Genomic DNA, 18565 nt, shown 5'->3' on the forward strand with positions numbered 1-18565 from the left:
AATTGTTGTAGTTCATCCATGTGATCTTTAAATGCTTGCCATTGCATATCCACCATCAACCCTTTAAGTATCGTTTGCCAGTCTATCTTAGCTAATTCACGTCTCATACCTTCAAAGTTACCCTTCTTTAAGTTCAGAACCTTTGTTTCTGAATTAACTATGTCACTCTCCATCTTAATGAAGAATTCCACCATATTATGGTCACTCTTACCCAAGGGGCCTCGCACAACAAGATTGCTAACTAACCCTTCCTCATTGCTCAATACCCAATCTAGAATGGCCTGCTCTCTCATTGGTTCCTCGACATGTTGGTTCAGAAAACCATCCCGTACACATCCCAAGAAATCCTCTTCCTCAGCACCCTTACCAATTTGGTTCACCCAATCTATATGTAGATTGAAGTCACCCATTATAACTACTGTTCCTTTATTGCATGCATTTCTAATTTCCTATTTAATGACATCCCCAACCTCACTACTACTGTTAGGTGGCCTGTACACAACTCCCACCAGCGTTTTCTGCCCCTTAGTGTTACGCAGCTCTACCCATATCGATTCCACATCCTCCAGGCTAATGTCCTTCCTTTCTATTGCGTTAATCTCCTCTCTAACCAGCAATGCTACCCCACCTCCTTTTCTTTCCTGTCTATTTCTCCTGAATATTGAATATCCCTGGATGTTGAGCTCCCATCCTTGGTCACCCTGGAGCCATGTCTCTGTGATCCCAACTATATCATATTCATTAATAACTATCTGCACATTCAATTCATCCACCTTGTTACGAATGCTCCTCGCATTGACACACAAAGCCTTCAGGCTTGTTTTTACAACACTCTTAGCCCTTATACAATTATGTTAAAAAGTGGCCCTTTTTGCTTTTTGCCCTGGATTTGCCTGCCTGCCACTTTTACTTTTCACTTTACTACTTTTTGCTTCTACCCTCATTTTACACCCCTCTGTCTCTCTGCACTTGTTCCCATCCCCCTGCCACATTAGCTTAAAGCCTCCTGAACAGCAGTAGCAAACGCTCCCCCTAGGACATTGGTTCCAGTCCAGCCCAGGTGCAGACCGTCCTGTTTATACCGGTCCCACCTCCCCCAGAACTGGTTCCAATGCCCCAGAAATTTGATTCCCTCCCCCTTGCACCATTTTTCAAGCCACGTATTCATCTGAAATATCCTCCTATTTCTACTCTGACTAGCATGTGGCATTGGTAGTAATCCAGAGATTATTACCTTTGTGGTCCTACTTTTTAGTTTATCTCCTAACTCCCTAAATTCATCTTGTAGGACCTCATCCCATTTTTTACCTATATCGTTGGTACCTATGTGCACCACGACCACTGGCTGTTCACCCTCCCATTCCAGAATGTCCTGCAGCGGCTCAGAGACATCCTTGACCCTTGCACCAGGGAGGCAACATACCATCCTGGAGTCTCGTTTGCGGCCACAGAAACGCCTATCTATTCCCCTTACAATCGAATCCCCTATCACTTTAGCTCTCCCACTCCTTTTCCTTCCCTCCTGTGCCACAGAGCCACCCATGAACTCAGCTGCTGTTGCCTTCCCCGATGAGACATCTCCCCCAACAGTATCCAAAACAGTATATCTGTTTAGGAGGGAGATGACCCCAGGGGCCTCCTGCACTACCTGCCTACTGCTACGCTGTCTAGTGGCCACCCCTTCCCTTTCTGCCTGTGTAGCCTTTACCTGCGGTGTGGCCAACTCACTGAACGTGCTATTCACAACTTTCTCAGCATTGCGGATGCTCCAGTATGAATCCAATCGCAGCTCCAGATGCTCAATGCGGTCTGCCAGAAGCTGCAGCTGGACACACTTCCTGCACACATAGTCGTCAGGGACACTGGAAGTATCCCTGATTTCCCACATGCTGCAGGATGAACAAACCACAGGGCCGATCTCATCTGCCATGACCTACCCAATACTTGCCTCAACTTTTGAAACTTTCTCCTTTGAAAGGAACTTACCCAGCCTTTCCTCACTTGGAGTGAAGCTCGTCCTCAGCCTCTTCTCGTCAAAGCCTCAAATCTCCACTCCTTCACTGGCCCACTCACTCACTGGTTGCTTTCCACAGGCCGCTCCGCTTGAGGTATCCCTCTATTTATTTGTTTGAGCTTTTCAAACTGCTTGGTCACCTGACCTCGATTGCCCAATCAGCTGCTTTCTGCTGAGTCTGAGCTATTCAAATCTTGATTGTCTAATCAGCGGCTTTCTGCTGAGCTATTCAAATCTTGATTGACTTCATTGCACAGTCCAACTGCCAAAACTGCCAGAATCTCTCGAGTCAAAGCCTCAAATCTCCACTCCTTCACTGGTCCACTCACTCACTGGCCACACTCACTAGCCTTCTATTTGATTCTGGACCAATCTTGCTCCACAGATTGAAGGCTCTAGCAAATTTCTACAGACATACTGTGGAGAGCATTCTAACTGGCTGCATCACCATCTGGTATAGAGGGGTGGGCAATGCACAGAATCAGAAAAAACTGCAGAAAATTGTCAACTCAACCAGCTCCATCACAGACACTAGCCTCTCTGGCCTCAAAATGGCAGCTCTAAGGACCTCTATCACCCAGTACATGCCCTCTTCCCATTGTTACCATCAGGGAGGAGGTACAGGAGCCTGGAGACACACACTCAATGTTTCAGGAACAGCTTCTCCCCATCTGACAACAGATTTCTGAATGGACACTGAACCCATGAACAGTAATTCTTTTTACACTACATACTTACTTTATATATTTCCTATTGTAATTGATAGTATTCTTGTTTATTATATTGAATTGTACTGCTGCTGCCCAACAAGAATGCTCATAACATCTGTCAGTGATAATGGGGCTATATTACAGACCACCCAACAGTGTGTGGGATTTTTTTATTTTTATTAGTTTTTAAATATATTTTCTACATAGCTACAGATAAAAAACCCTGGATCAAAATGAAGAACATTGATACAGTGCAAAAATAAACATACAATAATAATATGATACAAAGAAAGGTAATTGAGAAAGCACCCAAATTGAAGACATGTAAAATTAGTATCCTCCCCAAGCCCCGCAACAAAAAAAAACTCCAGACCAACCACAACACAATATAGAGAATATAAGTCAGGACAATCAAACCCCCAAAACTGTAGATACACTTAGCAACAGAAGATATTAATGCCTACTACAAAAAAAAAAGGAGCTGAAAGCAAGGGACCGAAAAAAAACCTTAGTTAAGAGGAAGGTTATGAAAGTAGCGTGGGATTTAAAGGAACAACTTGTAGAGGGACTGCAGATTGTTGCAAGGGACATTCAGTTGCGATAGCAAGTGGCTTTAAATTTCCATATACTGATTGGGGCTTCCTTACTGTCAAAGGACTAGATGGGATTGAGTTTGTCAAATGCGTTCAGGAAAGTTTCCTTAATCAGTATGTGGAAGTCCCAATGAGAGAGTGTACGGTACTAGTTCTCCTATTAGGGAATGAGACAGGGCAGGTGAGAGAGGGGAACACTTGCATCTGGTGACCACAATGGCATAGCTGTACCTGGTAAGTGGGAGGCCTTCAAAAGTGAAATTTTGACAGACTTTGCATGTTCCTGTCAGAATAAAAGGAAAGGATAACAAATTTAGAGAACCTTGGCTTTTGAGTGATATCATGGCCCTGGTTATGATAAAGAAGGATGTTCATAATAGGTATAGGCAAATAGCAACAAATGAGGGACTTGAGGAGTACAAGAAGTGCAAGAGAACACTTCAGAAATAAATCACGAGGGCTAAAAGAAGGCATAAGATTGCTCCAGTAGACAAGGTGAAGGAGAATCCAAAAGGGTTCTACAGATATGCAGAGCTCAAGAATAGCAAGGGCCAAAATTGGAAGATCAGAGTGGTAATCTTTCTGTGGAGCTGTAAGAGACGGGGGAGATGTTGCATCTGTATTTTCTCTGGAGATGGGTACAGAGTCTATAAGATGTGAGGCTATGCTGCAGCGAGGTCATGGACCCTGTACAGATTACAGAGGAAGAGGTGTTTGCTGTCTTGAGGCACATTAGAGGGTATTAATCCCCGGGGCCTGACAAGCTGTTCCCTTGGAAAGGGTAGGTAGAAGATTGAGGGGATATTTGAAAGAGGTATACAAAATTATGAGCGTATAGATGGGGTAAATGGAATGAGGCTTTTTCCACTAAGGTTGGTTGAGCCTGGAATAGAGAGGTCGTGGGTTAAGAGTGAAAGGTGAGGTTAAAGGGGAGCCTGAGAGGGATTTTCTTCACTCAGAGGGTGGTGAGAGTGTGGAATGAGCTGCCAGTGAAGGTGATAAATGCAGGTTTGATTTTAACATTGAAGAGGAATTTGGAAAGTAGCATGGATTGGAGGGCTATGGTTTGGGAGTAGGTCAATGGGGCTAGGAAGGTTAATGGTTTGGCTAGACCTGATGAGTTAAAGGGCCAGTTTCTGTGCTGTATGATCCAGCAGGTCAGGCAGCATCTATAGAGAGGAATGAACAGTTGGTGTTTCAGGCCAAGACCCTCCTTCAGGACTGGAAAGGAAGGGGAAAGATCCCAAAATAATAAGGTGGTGGGAGGGGAAAGAGTTCAATTTAGAAGGTGACAGGTGAAGCCAGGTGTTTGGGGGAGGAGAAAATGAAGTGAGAAGCTGGAAGGTGATAGGAGGAAAAGGTAAAGGGCTGGAGAAGAAGGAATCTGATCAGAAAGGAAACTAAAGAAGATCTGCACATGCTGGAAATCCAAAGCAACACAGACAAAATGCTGGAGGAACTCAGCAGGCAAAGCAGCATCTGTGGAAAAGAGTATGGTCAACCTATCAGGCCGTGGCCCTTAGGCAGGACTGGAGAAAAAAAGATGAGGAGTAGATTTTAAAGATAGGGGAGAGAGAGAAACATAAGGTGATAGATGAAACCAGGAGGGGAGGGATGAAGTAAAGAGCTGGGAAGTTGATTGGTGAAAGAGATACGGGGCTGGAGAAGGGGGAGTCTGATAGGAGAGGGCAGAAGGCCATGGAAATAAGAAAAGTGGGAGGAGCACCAGAGGGAGGCGATGGGCAGGCAAGGAGATAAGGTGAGAGAGGGAAAAGGGGGTGGGGAATGGTGAAGAAGAGAAGGGACCGTAACCAGAAGTCAAGAAGAGTTGGAGCAACACAGACAACATGCTGGAGGAACTCAGCAGATCAGGCAGCATCCGTGGAAACAAACAGTCCTGATGAAGGGTCTTGGCCCGAAACGTTGACTGTTCGTTTCCACAGATGCTGCCTGACCTGCTGAGTTCCTCCAGCATGTTGTGCGTGTTGCTTTGACCCCAGCATCTGCAGTGTACTTTGTGTCCAAGAAGGGCTGGAGGCTGCCCAGATGGAATGTAAGGTGTTATTCCTCCAACCTAAGTGTGGACTCATCACAACAATAGAGGAGGCCATGGACTGACATATCGGAGTGGGAATGGGAGTTTCAATTACAATGGATGGTCAATGGGAGATCCTACTTCTTCTGGCGGATGGAGTGTAGGTGCTTGACGAAACACTCTCCCAATCTACATCGGGTCTCACCGATATACTCCAGGAGTGGCAGACACAGTATATGACTCCAACAGACTCACAGGTGAAGTACTCTCTGATCAGAAAGGACTGTGGACCGTGGGAGAAAGGAAGGGAGAGGGGCACCAGGGAGGTCTTAGGCAGCAGGCAGGTGAGAGAAAGAGGTAAGAGGCTAGAGTGGAGTGTAGTACAAGAGGGACGGGGAAAAGAAAAAAAAACAAAGGAAGACAAAGCCCAGAAGGAGAAATCAATGTTTCATACATCGTAAACGCCTTTGCCCGTCTTGCTGGGTGCATACTTTCATTGATTCTATAATGTTTCCTGCATTTAATGAGTTTGTCCACAAGCAAATGAATCAGTAAGACTCAATGTAGATTAGGAGACCACTTCACTGAGCACCTACGCTCCATCCATCAGAGAAAGTGGGATCTCCCAGTGGCCACCCATTTTAATTCCACTTCCTATTCCCATTCTGATATGTCAGTCCATGGCCTCCTCCACTGTTGTGATGAGGTCACACTCAGATTGGAGGAACAACACCTTATATTCCGTCTGGGTAGCCTCCAACCTGATGGCATGAACATAGATTTCACTAACTTCCAGTAATGCCTCTCCTCACCTTCTAACTCTGACTCCTCATCTTTTTCTCTCCAGTCCCGAGGAAAGGTCTCGGCCCAAAATGTCAACTATCTTTTCCACAGATGCTGCCTGGCCTCCTGAGTTCCTCCAGCATTTTGCTTGTGTTGCACGGATTTCCAGCATCTGCAGATTCTCTGTTGTTTGTGCCTCTCACTCCTTCCTGTTCCCCACTCCACTGCTACACCACCCAGTTGTGCACTCTTACTCTGTCTTAACATAGAACTCTACAGCACAGTACAGCCCCTTTGCCCGCGATGTTGTGCTGACATTTTAACCTATATCTAAGATCTATCTAACACTTCCTTCCTACATAGAGTTCCTTCAATGCCTCCTATTGTATATGTCCCTACCAGCGCCTCTAGCAGCACATTAAATGCACACACTACTCTGTGTGAAGAGTTTATCTTTCACAGCCCCTCTGTATTTTAGCAAACATCTTAAAGTTATGCCCTCTCATATTAACCATTTCAACCCTGGCTGCCTGCTCCCTTTAGGCTTCTTATCATCTTGTACAGCTTTATCAAGTCACCTCCCAAAGTTCAAAGATCAAAATATATTTACTATCAAAGCACATATATCATGTACAACCTTGAGATTGATTTCCTTGCAGGCACCTACAGGAAAACAAAGAAATATTCACCTTTCTTTGGTCCAAAGAGACAAGCCCCAGCTTGCTCGACCTTTCCTCTTAAAACATGCTCTCTAATCCAGGCAGATCCTGGTAAATCTCTTCTGCACCCTCTCTAATCCAGACAGCATCCTGGTAAATCTCCTCTGCACCCTCTCTAATCCAGGCAGATCCTGGTAAATCTCTTCTGCACCCTCTCTAATCCAGACAGCATCCTGGTGAATCTCCTCTGCACCCTCTCTAATCCAGGCAACATCCTGGTGAATCTCCTCAGCACGTTCTGTGACGCATCCACATCCTGCCTTGTGAGCCTGGTTCTGAAATGGAGGAACCTTCATTACCTGTGTCGTCCTTCTCACCAAACAGGATAATGAACACGTTGGCATCCGTCCCTGCGTTCTTTTTTTCGCCAGTTTTTATCTTCACGTTGTAGGTGGTGGACTGAGCTGTTGAAACATTTATACATTGGTTACATTTTGGAAAGGGTCATATTTGTAGAAACAATAACTAAAATAAGACATGCATAAGATTGTGCAGATGCTGGAAGTCCAGAGCAACACAGACAAAATGATGGAGAAAATGCTGGAAAGGAAGGGGGAAAGAGGCCAGAATAAGGAGGTGAGGGGAGGGGAAGGAGTTCAAATTGGGAGGTGATAGGTGAAGCCAGGTGAGAGGGAAGGGAGGTGGGTGGGGGAAGAGGGGTGATGGTGAGAAGCTGGGAAAGGCTGGAGAAGAAGGAATCTGATGGGAGAGGAGAGTGGACCAAGGGGAAAAGGGAAGGAGGACGGTCACCAGAGGGAGGTGACAGGAGATGAGAAGGGCTAAGAGGGGAACCAGAATGGGGCAACACATGCAAAATTGCTGGAGGAACTCAGTAGGCTAAGCAGTATTTATATGGAAAAAAAGGACAGTCAACATTTCAGGCCGAGACTATTCAGCACAACTAGAGAAAAACAATGAGTCAGAGTTAGAAGGCGGTGGGGGGAGGCGTAGGGAGAAACAGGAGGTGATAGGTGAAACCAGGAGGGGGAGGGGTGAAGTAAAGAGCTTGGAAGCTGATCGGCAAAAGGCATTCAGGGCCGGAGAAGGGGGAGTCTGATAGAAAAGGACAGAAGCCATGGGAGAAAGAAAAGTGGGGAGGAGCACCAGAGGGATGTGATGGGTGGGCAAGGAGATAATGTGAAAGGGGGAAAAGGGGACAGGGAATGGTGAAAGAGGGGCCATTACCAGAAGTTCAAGAAGTCAATGTTCATGCCACCAGGTTGGAGGCTGCCCAGACGGAATATAAGGTGTTGCTCCTCCAACCTGAGTGTGGCCACATCACGACAGTAGAGGAGGCCATGGACTGACATGTCGGAATGGGAATGGGAAGAGGAATTAGAAGGGGTGGCCACCGGGAGATCCCAGTTTTTCTGGCGGATGCCAGGAGGGACATCAGTGGGGAGGGATGAATGGGCAAGGGAGTGACCCTGCAAAAAGAAGGAAGTGTGAGGTGAGGGGTTCCAGTTGGAAGTTATGGAGAATTATGTGCGTGGCACAGAGGCCGGTGGGGTGGTAGGTGAGAATGAGGAATTATAATAGTGTAATTATAAAGCACCTTGCAGACCCTCCAGCCGTCCCCAAGTACTGCACAGCTAATGGAGTAATTCTTGATGTAGTGATGAGTGTAAATCTGCAGCACCCGTGAGCAGGGTTCAGTTCCACCTGTCTGTCAGGAGTCTGTGTGTTCCCCTTGAGCCCGTGCAGCTTCTCGCTGGGTGCTCTGCATTCCAAAGGCATATGAGTTGGGGGCTTAACTGATCATGAGTGTAATAGATGGCGTGGTCTCAAAGGGCCTGTTAGCCAGCCGTGTCTCTAAATGTAAGTTACAGTGGTGATCTTAGACAAAACAACGCAGTAACACAGCTGCAGAATTAAGGAAACATCGGCCTGCTTCAATCTGTTCTTGCATTGGGGTGTGACTCAACATTGGTTTAATGTCTCTGCAGAAATATACCTCTCTGTCAGTCCCAGTCTCAATTCTGGGCTCGGGCTGAAGAGACAAAGGCCCAGTGAGACACAGGGATTGCAGAGTCCAGGAACAATATTTGCAGCAACGCAAAATCTGCAGATACACAGTGGGTCGAGCAGCATCTGCAGCGACAGAGGAATTGCTGACACTCGAGCGAGACCCCGCGTCAGGAATGACAGTAAAGAGGGGATGGGGAGCCCGGAGTGATCGGCTGGAGACACTCGGTGGAAAGAAGAGAGAAGAGGAGAGGGGTGGGGAGGGGTGGGGAAGGAAGAAGAAGAGAGGGGTGAGGAGGTAAGAAGAGGAGAGGGATGGGGAAGGAGAGGAGAGGGGTGGGGAAGGAGAGGAGAGGGGTGGGAAGGAGAGGAGAGGGGAGGGTATGGGAGGGGAGATGAGGGAAGGGGAGGGGAGAGGTGGGGAAAGACACGAGGGGAGAAGTAGAGAGCGGAGGGAAGAAGAGGGGGTGGAGGGGAGAAGTGGGGCAGAGGGAGAAGAGGGGAGGGGAGGGGATTGGAGGGATGGGATGGGATGGGACTGGAGGCTGAGAGGAGGGGAAAGGATGGGAGGGAATGGAATGGGAGGAGATGGGGGGAGGAGATGTGGTGACAGAGTCACAGAGAGAGTTGAACACTACAGCAGATGAACAGGCCCTTCAGCCCATCGAGTATGTGCCAAACTATTATTTTAGTAAGCCACATTGAGCAGCACGTGGACCATAACCCTCCCCACTCTCCTTGTCCCTCTGCACTCCTCCCCACCCCTCCATATCCCTGCCTCATTCCCACACCACTCCATACTCCTCGCCACCCCCATAGCACTTGTGTCCAGGTACTGAACATAAGTAAAAGGGCACAAACAAGAGAAAATCTGCAGATGCTGGAAATCCAGAGTAACACACACAAAGTGCTGGAGGAACTCAGCAGGTCAGACAGTGTCTATGGACAGAGTAACACACACAAAATGCTGGAGGAACTCAGCAGGTCAGACAGTGTCTATGGTCAGAGTAACACACACAAAATGCTGGAGGATCTCAGCAGGTCAGACAGTGTCTATGGACAGAGTAACACACACAAAGTGCTGGAGGAACTCAGCAGGTCAGACAGTGTCTATGGACAGAGTAACACACACAAAGTGCTGGAGGAACTCAGCAGGTCAGACAGTGTCTATGGACAGAGTAACACACACAAAATTCTGGAGGAACTCAGCAGGTCAGACAGTGTCCATGGTCAGAGTAACACACACAAAATGCTGGAGGAACTCAGCAGGTCAGACAGTGTCTATGGTCAGAGTAACACACACAAAATGCTGGAGGAACTCAGCAGGTCAGACAGTGTCCATGGTCAGAGTAACACACACAAAATGCTGGAGGAACTCAGCAGGTCAGACAGTGTCTATGGTCAGAGTAACACACACAAAATGCTGGAGGAACTCAGCAGGTCAGACAGTGTCAATGGACAGAGTAACACACACAAAATGCTGGAGGAACTCAGCAGGTCAGACAGTGTCTATGGACAGAGTAACACACACAAAATGCTGGAGGAACTCAGCAGGTCAGGCAGTGTCTATGGTCAGAGCAACACACACAAAATGCTGGAGGAACTCAGCAGGTCAGACAGTGTCTATGGACAGAGTAACACACACAAAATTCTGGAGGAACTCAGCAGGTCAGACAGTGTCTATGGATAAGAGTAAACAGTCAACATTTCAAATTGAGATCCTTCATCACCCTACTTCACAACGTCCCAGCTCTCTACTAAATCCCTCCCCCTCCTGATTTCACCTACCACCTGACGTTTCCCTCTCCCTCCCCCACCTTTTAAATCTATTCAGCTTTTTCTCTGCAGCCCTGCCGAAGGCTCTTGGCCCAAAACCTCGACTGTACCCTTTTCCATTGATGCCTCCTGGCCTGCATTTTATGGGTGACGGATGGAGAGGGTAAAGGGGAGGTGTGGTTAGTAAGACAGGATCCTATGGTGATCGGGGGCTGAAAAGGGGTGAGGATAGGCAGAACAAGCTGCTGGGGACTGAAGATAGTGTAGAGACAGCAGAGGTGAGTCAAGAGCCGTGTGGAGGGGTAAGAGGTGAGGGGTTGGGGGTAATCATGTAACTAAGGAGGGTTGAAAATGACAGACAAGTTGATGACCTTAAGACCGTAAGACACAGGATTAGAATTAGACCACTCCATTGTTCCAACCCCCCCAACATCGGAGTCCCCTGCTTCCATGGGGATGACCGCCCTCCCCCGCTTGACTATGACTGTAGTTGGGTTAAGAGACAGTGGAGAGACTACATCAGGGCAAGGCTGCTGACCCAGACGTTATCAGCCCCAGGGTACTGAAACGGAGTGCCCTGTGCGAGCCAGCTGTCTGGTATTTTGTAGCACCTTTACAATCCGAGTCTGAGTCAGGGAAAGATACCGGTGCTATGGAAGACTTCCTGCTTGGTTCCTGTACCCAAGCAGGTGACTCCATCTGCCCTCACAACTCATGTGATGGAGGTGCTGGAGAGGCTTGTCCTGACTTACCTTGAACCACAGGTGAAATCTTCATTGGACCCTCTACAGTTTGCCTACCCACCTCATGTGCGGGTGGATGATGCCATCATCTAGTTGTTGCAGAGATCTCACTCCCACCGGGATGGATGCTGGTGGCATTGTGAGAATCACTTTTTTGATTTCTCTAGTGCCTCAATATGATCAGCCACTTCTTCTGAGTGAGAAGCTGCAAAGGATAGGTGTAGACAAATCCACTAACCCCTGGATTACTGACTACCTGACAGATAGGCCCCAGTTTGTGCTACTGGAAAGTTCTCTGTCTGAGATGGTGGTGAGTGGCACTGGAGCCCCACTAGGGACTGTCCTGTCTCCATTTCTGTTCACTCTGTACACCTCAGACTTTCAGCACAAATCTGAGTCTTGTCCCTTGCAGAAGTTCTCTGCTGGTTCTGCAGTGGTCGGGTGTATCAGAGATGGGCAGCAGTCGGAGCACAGAGGACCGGTGGAGAAGTTTGTGGAGTGGAGCGGGAAGAATCACCTGCTCCTGAATGTGGCCAAAACCAGGGAGATGATGATTGATTTTAGGAGGAAGAGGACTGTGACGAATCCTGTATACGTTCTGGGAGAAGAAGTTCAAGTCAAGTCAAGTCAAATCAAGTCAACTTTTATTGTCATTTCAACTATAACTGCTGGTACAGTGCATAGTAAAAATGAGATGTTTTTCAGGACCATGGTGTTACATGACACAGTACAAAAAACTAGACTGAACTACATAATAAAAAAAAACAACACAGAGTAAGCTACACTAGACTACAGACCTACACTGGACTGCATAAAGTGCACAAAAACAGTGCAGGCATTACAATAAATAATAAACAGGACAGTAGGGCAAGGTGTCAGTCCAGGCTTCGGGTATTGAGGAGTCTGATAGCTTGGGGGAAGAAACTGTTACATAGTCTGGTTGTGAGAGCCCGAATGCTTCGGAGCCTTTTCCCAGATGGCAGGAGGGAGAAGAGATTATATGAGGGGTGCATGGGGTCCTTCATAATGCTGTTTCCTTTGTAGATGCAGCGTGTAGTATAAATGTCCATGATGGCAGGAAGAGAGACCCAGATAATCTCAGCTGACCCCACTATCACTATTAGTTGTGGTGGTGGAAGAGTACAAATACTTGGGTGTTCACCTGAAGGGGACGGGTGGGTGAAGGCAGAGACAGATGTAGCGAATGTATGCTGTTTGAATTCAAAAGTTCACCTATAACCTGCCTAGATACTGACATGGTTCTTTCAATAACATCTCTCACCTTTTTGCTCCAAGCCTAGCGTTGCCTGAGCCTGTCCATCTGTGTCCATATCGTTATTCAGGAATGCCTCGTCGACAGGAACCAGTTCCCTGGCTATCTGGCCGTCATCCTCGTCAACAGCTAACCATCGCTCACAAGGGAAGAAGTACCTGGTAATGAGGAAGAGAAACACATATACTGGAGATAGAACCAGTTCTATGGGCTACATCCCCACGACAGTGGCTTTTCATCTCCACTACAACTTCAGGCGGATGTGCCCATTAGAAAGATTGTCCGTATTACTGCACGCTACCCCTTAAGCTGTCAGAAAGTGCAATAACAGTATTTTTTTTTTTACAAATGAAGGATCTCCAAAGCTTGGCTATTTCCCTAATTGGTACGGAGGAGTTGTGGTTAGTGCAAAATGTTGTCGTAGGTTACCATGGGACATTGAAAGGATGCAGAGCTGGGCTGACAGGAGACAGATAGAGCTCAATCCAGGGAAGTGTGAAGTGGAAGGTCAAATTTTAAGACCGATTACGTGGTTAACTGTATGATTCTGTGCAGGAGCAGAGCGACTTTGGGGTCCACGTCCATAGATCTCAACGCTACCACGCAAGTCGATAAACTCCAAGGTCTCTCTGTTCCTCCACAGAATCTCACTGTTAACCGGTAACTCTGCCTTCAAATCTCATGTAGACCACAAGACCATAAGACAATTGAGGAAAATCAGGCCATTTGCCCATTGAGTCTGCTCTGACATTCAATCATGGCTGTTCCTTTTACCCCTCCTCAGCCCCACCCCCCGGCCTTCTCCCCATAACCTTTGATGCCATGCCCAATCAAGAACCGATCAATCTCGGCCTTAAATATACCCAACAACCTGGCCTTCGTAGCTGTCAGCGGTAATAACTTACACAAATTCACCATCCTTTGGCTAAAGAAATTTCTCTACATCTCTATCTTACATGAACACCCCTCTATCCTGAGGCTGTACCCTCTTGTCCTAGACTCCCCCACCATGGGAAGCATCCTTTCCACATCAACTTTGTCTAGGCCTTTCAAGATTTGAAATGTTTCAATGAGATCCCCCCCTCATCTATCACAATTCCAGTGAATACAGGCCCAGAGCCATCAAATATTCCTCATCAAACATCCCTACCATTCCTGTATACATCCTTCTGAACCTCCTCTGAACTATCTCCAATGCCAAGACATCCATAAGTAGAGCTATCAAACATTCCTCGTATGATAACCCTTTTATTCCTGGAATCATCCTTGTGAACCTCCTCTCCAATGCCAGCACATCTTTTCTAAGATGAGGGGCCCAAAACTGTTACAATACTCAAGGTGAGGCCTCACCGGTGCCTTATAAAGCCACAGCATCACATCCCTGCTCTTGTGCTCTCGATCTCTTGAAATGAATGCTAACATTGCATTTGCCTTCCTCACCACTGACTCAACCTGCAAGTTAACCTTTAGGGTGTTCTGCACAAGGACTGCCAAGTCTCTCTGCATCTCAGATTTTTGGATTTTTTCCATGTTTAGAAAATAGTCTGCATATTTATTTCTTCTACCAAAGTTTACGACCATGCATTTTCCAACATTGTATTTCATCTGCCACTTTCTTGCCTGTTCTCCTAATCTTTCTAAGTCCTTCTGCAGCCTACCTGTTTCCTCAACACTACCTGCTCCTCCATCAATCTTCATATCAGCTGCAAACTTGACAACAAAGCCATCTATTCCATTATCTAAATCATTGATATACAGCATAAAAAGAAGCAGTCCCAACACCGACCCCTGTGGAACACAACTAGTCACTAGCAGCCAATCAGGAAAGGATCCTTTTATTCCCACTCGCTGTCTCCTACCAATCAGCCAATTCTCTAACCATGTTAGTAACTTTCCTGTAATACCATGAGCTCTTAACTTGATAAACAGCCTCATGTGTGGAACCTTGCCACAGTCCTTCTGTAAGTCCAAATATACAACAGCCACTGCATCCCTTTATCTATCCTACTTGTAATCTCCTCAAAGAATTCCAACAGGTTCGTCAGGCAAGATTTTTCTTTAAATAAACCACAATGACTTTGTCCTATCTAGTCTTGTATTACCAAGCACTCCATAACTTCATCCTTAACAATTTAACCAACGTCTTCCCAACGCCTGAGGTCAGGATAACTGGTCTATTGTTTCCTTTCTGCTGCTTCCCTACTTTCTTAAAGAGTGGCGCAGTATTTGCAATTTTCCAGTCAATGGAACCATGCTAGAGTCCAATAACACTTGAAAGATCATTATTAATGCCTCCACAATCTCTACCGCTACCTCTTTCAGAACCCGAGGGTTCAGTTCACCTGCTCCAGGTAGCTTATGTACCTTTAGGTCTTTCAGCTTTTTGAGCACCTTCTCCCTTGTAATAGTAACTGGACCCACTTCTCTTCCTTCACATGGTTCAACATCTGACACTGCTAGTGTCTTCCACAGTGAAGAATAATGCAAAATATTCATTTCATTCGCCAGCCATCTCCTTATCCCCCATTATTATTTCTCCGGCCTCATTTTGTAGCGGTCCTATATCCACTCTCACCTCCTTTAATTTTTTTATATTCTTGAAAAAACTTTTTCTATTCACCTTGATATTGTTTGCTAGTTTGCTTTCATATTTCATCTTTTCCCTCCTAATGATTCTTACAGTTGCTTTCTGTAGGTTTTTAAAAGCATCCTAATCCTCTACCTTTCCACTAATTTCTGCTTTGTTGCCCTCTCTTTTGATTTCAAATTAGCTTTGACTTCCCTTGTCAGCCATGGTTGTACTATGTCACCATTTGAGCACTTATTTGTTTTTGAATACATCTATCCTGCATCTTTCTCATTTTTCCCAGAAACTCGCACCATCGCTGCTCTGCTGTCATCCCTGCCAGCAGCTCCTTCCAATTTACTTTGGTGAACTCCTCTCTCGTACCACTGTAATTTCCTTTACTCCACTGAAATATGGCTACATCAGACTTTATTTTCTATCAAATTTCAAGTTGAACTCAATCATATTGTGATCGCTATCTCCTAATCGTCTCTGGTTCATTACATAACACCCAATCCAGTAGAGCTGATCTCCTCCTAGGCTCAATGACAAACTGCTCTAAAAAGCCATCTCTTAGGCATTCAACAAACTCACTCTCTTGCGATACATATTCAACCTGATTTTCCCAATCAACCAGCATGCTAAGATCTCCCATGATTATCATAACATTGCCCTTTTGACTCGCTTTTTCTATTTCCTGTTGTAATCTGTGGTCCACATCCCAGCTACTTTTGGGAGGCCTGTATAAAGCTGCCATCAACGTCCTTTTGCCCTTGGAGCTGCTTAACTCAACCCACAAGGATTCAACACCTTCCGATCCTATATCACCTCTTTCTACTGATTTGATGCCATTCTTTACCAGTTGAGCCACAGCACCCCCTCTGCCTACCTTCCTATCCCTCCGATACAACGTGTAACCTTGGACATTCAGCTCCCAACTACAACCATCCTTCATGCACGATTCAGTGATGGCCACAACATCATACCTGGCAATCTGTAATAATGCAACAAGATCATCCACCTTATTTATTATACTCTGTGCATTGAGATATAACACTGAGTACTGTATTTGCTACCCTTTTTGATTCTGCTTCCCTAATGCACTGATGCTCACCCTGCTAGCTGCAATTATGTCCTATCATCTGCCTACCATTTCCTGACAGTCTGACTGCATGCTATCTTTGGCTTTTCAACCATCTGTCTTATCCAAGTCCCTTCACTCTGGTCCCACCCCCTTACCAAATTAGTTTAAACCCTCCCCAACAGCACTAATAAATCTGCCTGTGAGAATATTGGTTCCCCTCGGGTTCAGGGGCAACCTATCACTTTTGAACAGATCATGCCTCCCCCAGAAGAGATCCCAAGTCTCCAAGAACTTGAAGCCCTGCACCCTGCACCAGCTTCTCAGCCAGGCATTTATCTGCCAAATCATCCTGCGTCTAGCCTCTCTGGTGTGTAGATCAGGTAGCAATCCAGAAATTACTAGCATTCTACCTAGCCCTCTAACTTCTCTTTTCAGGGCCTCATTGCTTTTTCTTTCTATGTCATTGGTACCAATATGTACCAAGACATCTGGCTGCTCTCCCTCCCTCTCCAAAATGCGGTGGACACAGTCCAAGATGTCCCTGACTCTGTCACATAGGAGGCAACATACCAACTGGATGTCCCGTTCACGTCCACAGAATCTCCTGTCTGTTCCCCTCACTACAGAGTTCCCCATCACTACTGCTCCCTCTTTCCTTTCTGCACCATGGACCCATGCTCTGTGCCGGTAACCTGGTCTCTGTGGCATTCCCCTGGGAGGTCATCCCCCACAACAGTATCCAAAGCAGTATACTTATTATTGAGGGGAATGGCCACAGGTGTGCTCTGTGCTGCCTATTCACATTTCCATTTCTCCTGACAGTCACCCAGCTACTCACCTCCTGCAACTTCGGGGTGACTACTTCCCTGTAACTCTGATCGACTATCTCCTCACTCTCCCGTCCAAGCTGAAGGTCATCCAGCCACTGCTCCAGATCCCTAACATGTTCTTCAAGATGTTCCCAACCTTCCACTTCACACTTTTCTGGGTTGAACTCCATCTGCCCCTTTCACCAGTTCACTCTGATGCTATCTCCGCTGAGTTATTCACAGCTTTCTTTCTATAAAACAACTTCATCTTGTCACTTTCCCTGTAATCATTTCAAAATGGTCATGTAGCAGTAAGTGCAATGGGATTAGAGCTCAGGGTGTTGGATTTCGAAGTTCAATCCCAGCATCCTTTGTAAGGAGTGTCCTTGTCCTCCCTGTGGAATGTGTGAGTTTCCTCTGGCTGTTCCAGTTTTCTCCCACGGTACAAAGACGTACCAATCAGTAGGTTAATTGATCGTTGTAAAATGTCCCTTGATTGAGATAGGGTTAAATCGGGGTTGCTGTACAGTACAGCTCAAAGGGACAGGAGTGTCTGTTCCACGCTGTATCTGAATAAATAAATAAAAAGATTTCTTCATGCAAGTCTTTAAAAGAAAGCAGGAAGTAGATATAATTTTGCTCTGTAAATAATTTATTTACTTGTTGAAAGGAGGATAGGAAATTGTTTAAACTGCAAAATAAGGAAATGCTTTCAGTCAGTATGAAATCTTTAATTTCTCTCTTTTCACGAGCCTCAGAACTCACCTGGTGTCATCCTTCTCATCGACGATCTCCACCCGGTCCAGGAACCAGGCTGCATACCCCCCTGCGTTATCGTGCCGAATTCGGAGTTTCTTTAATGTCCCCAAGTCAATGGCTTTGACCATGAATATATCTTCCTGCATTCAAACAATTTAACATTGTAACTAGGGCACAGTAACGTAGTAGTTAGCACAATGCTTCACAGAGCGAGCAATCAGTGCTCAGGGCTCAGTTACAGCCACTATCAGGAAGCAGCTTATACTTTCTCCCCATCACCATGTGGGCGTCCTCTGGGTGCTCCCAGCCCACCCAGAATTCAAATACACAGGGGTCAGGGTCTGTGTGGAGTCCGCATGGTCTCAATCTTCACCCTGGCTGCTGTCTGTGTGGAGTCCGCATGGCTCCACCTCTTGATCCTAGCTGCTGTCTGTGAGGAGTTAGCATGCTCCCTCACAGCTTTCCCCAGATGCCCCAGTTTTCTCTCAAATTCTAAAGGTGTGCAGAGTGTTTAACTGGTTGCTGTAAATTTCCTTCTGAGGTGTGCTAGTATGTGGTGGATGGGCCAAAAGGCCTCTTTCTGCGCTGTTGTGCTCTATGTCTTGAAGTGAGGGATCAGTGAACGAATCAGAATCAGGCTTATTGTCACTGACAGATGTGAAATTCATTTTGCACCAGAATTACAAAGCAATACATACAATATTCCTAGAAGTTACAATAAGAAATATAAGCAAAC

General features: G+C 46.3%; 1 protein-coding gene across 1 annotated transcript in view; it reads right to left on the bottom strand.

Moving 5' to 3' along the window:
- LOC140737585 (lipoxygenase homology domain-containing protein 1-like) overlaps positions 1 to 18565 on the bottom strand; it is a 394473-nt gene that overhangs the window by 118533 nt on the left and 257375 nt on the right. Inside the window, exons 27-29 of the mRNA XM_073064021.1 lie at positions 17836 to 17969; positions 12621 to 12769; positions 7154 to 7258 (exon numbers count right to left, since the gene is read on the bottom strand). Of these exons, the coding sequence (XP_072920122.1) occupies positions 7154 to 7258; positions 12621 to 12769; positions 17836 to 17969 (388 nt within the window). The remainder of the gene's footprint in view (positions 1 to 7153; positions 7259 to 12620; positions 12770 to 17835; positions 17970 to 18565) is intronic.

This window comes from Hemitrygon akajei, chromosome 13 (genome assembly GCF_048418815.1).
Source record: "Hemitrygon akajei chromosome 13, sHemAka1.3, whole genome shotgun sequence".
Classification (NCBI taxonomy): Eukaryota; Metazoa; Chordata; class Chondrichthyes; order Myliobatiformes; family Dasyatidae; genus Hemitrygon; species Hemitrygon akajei.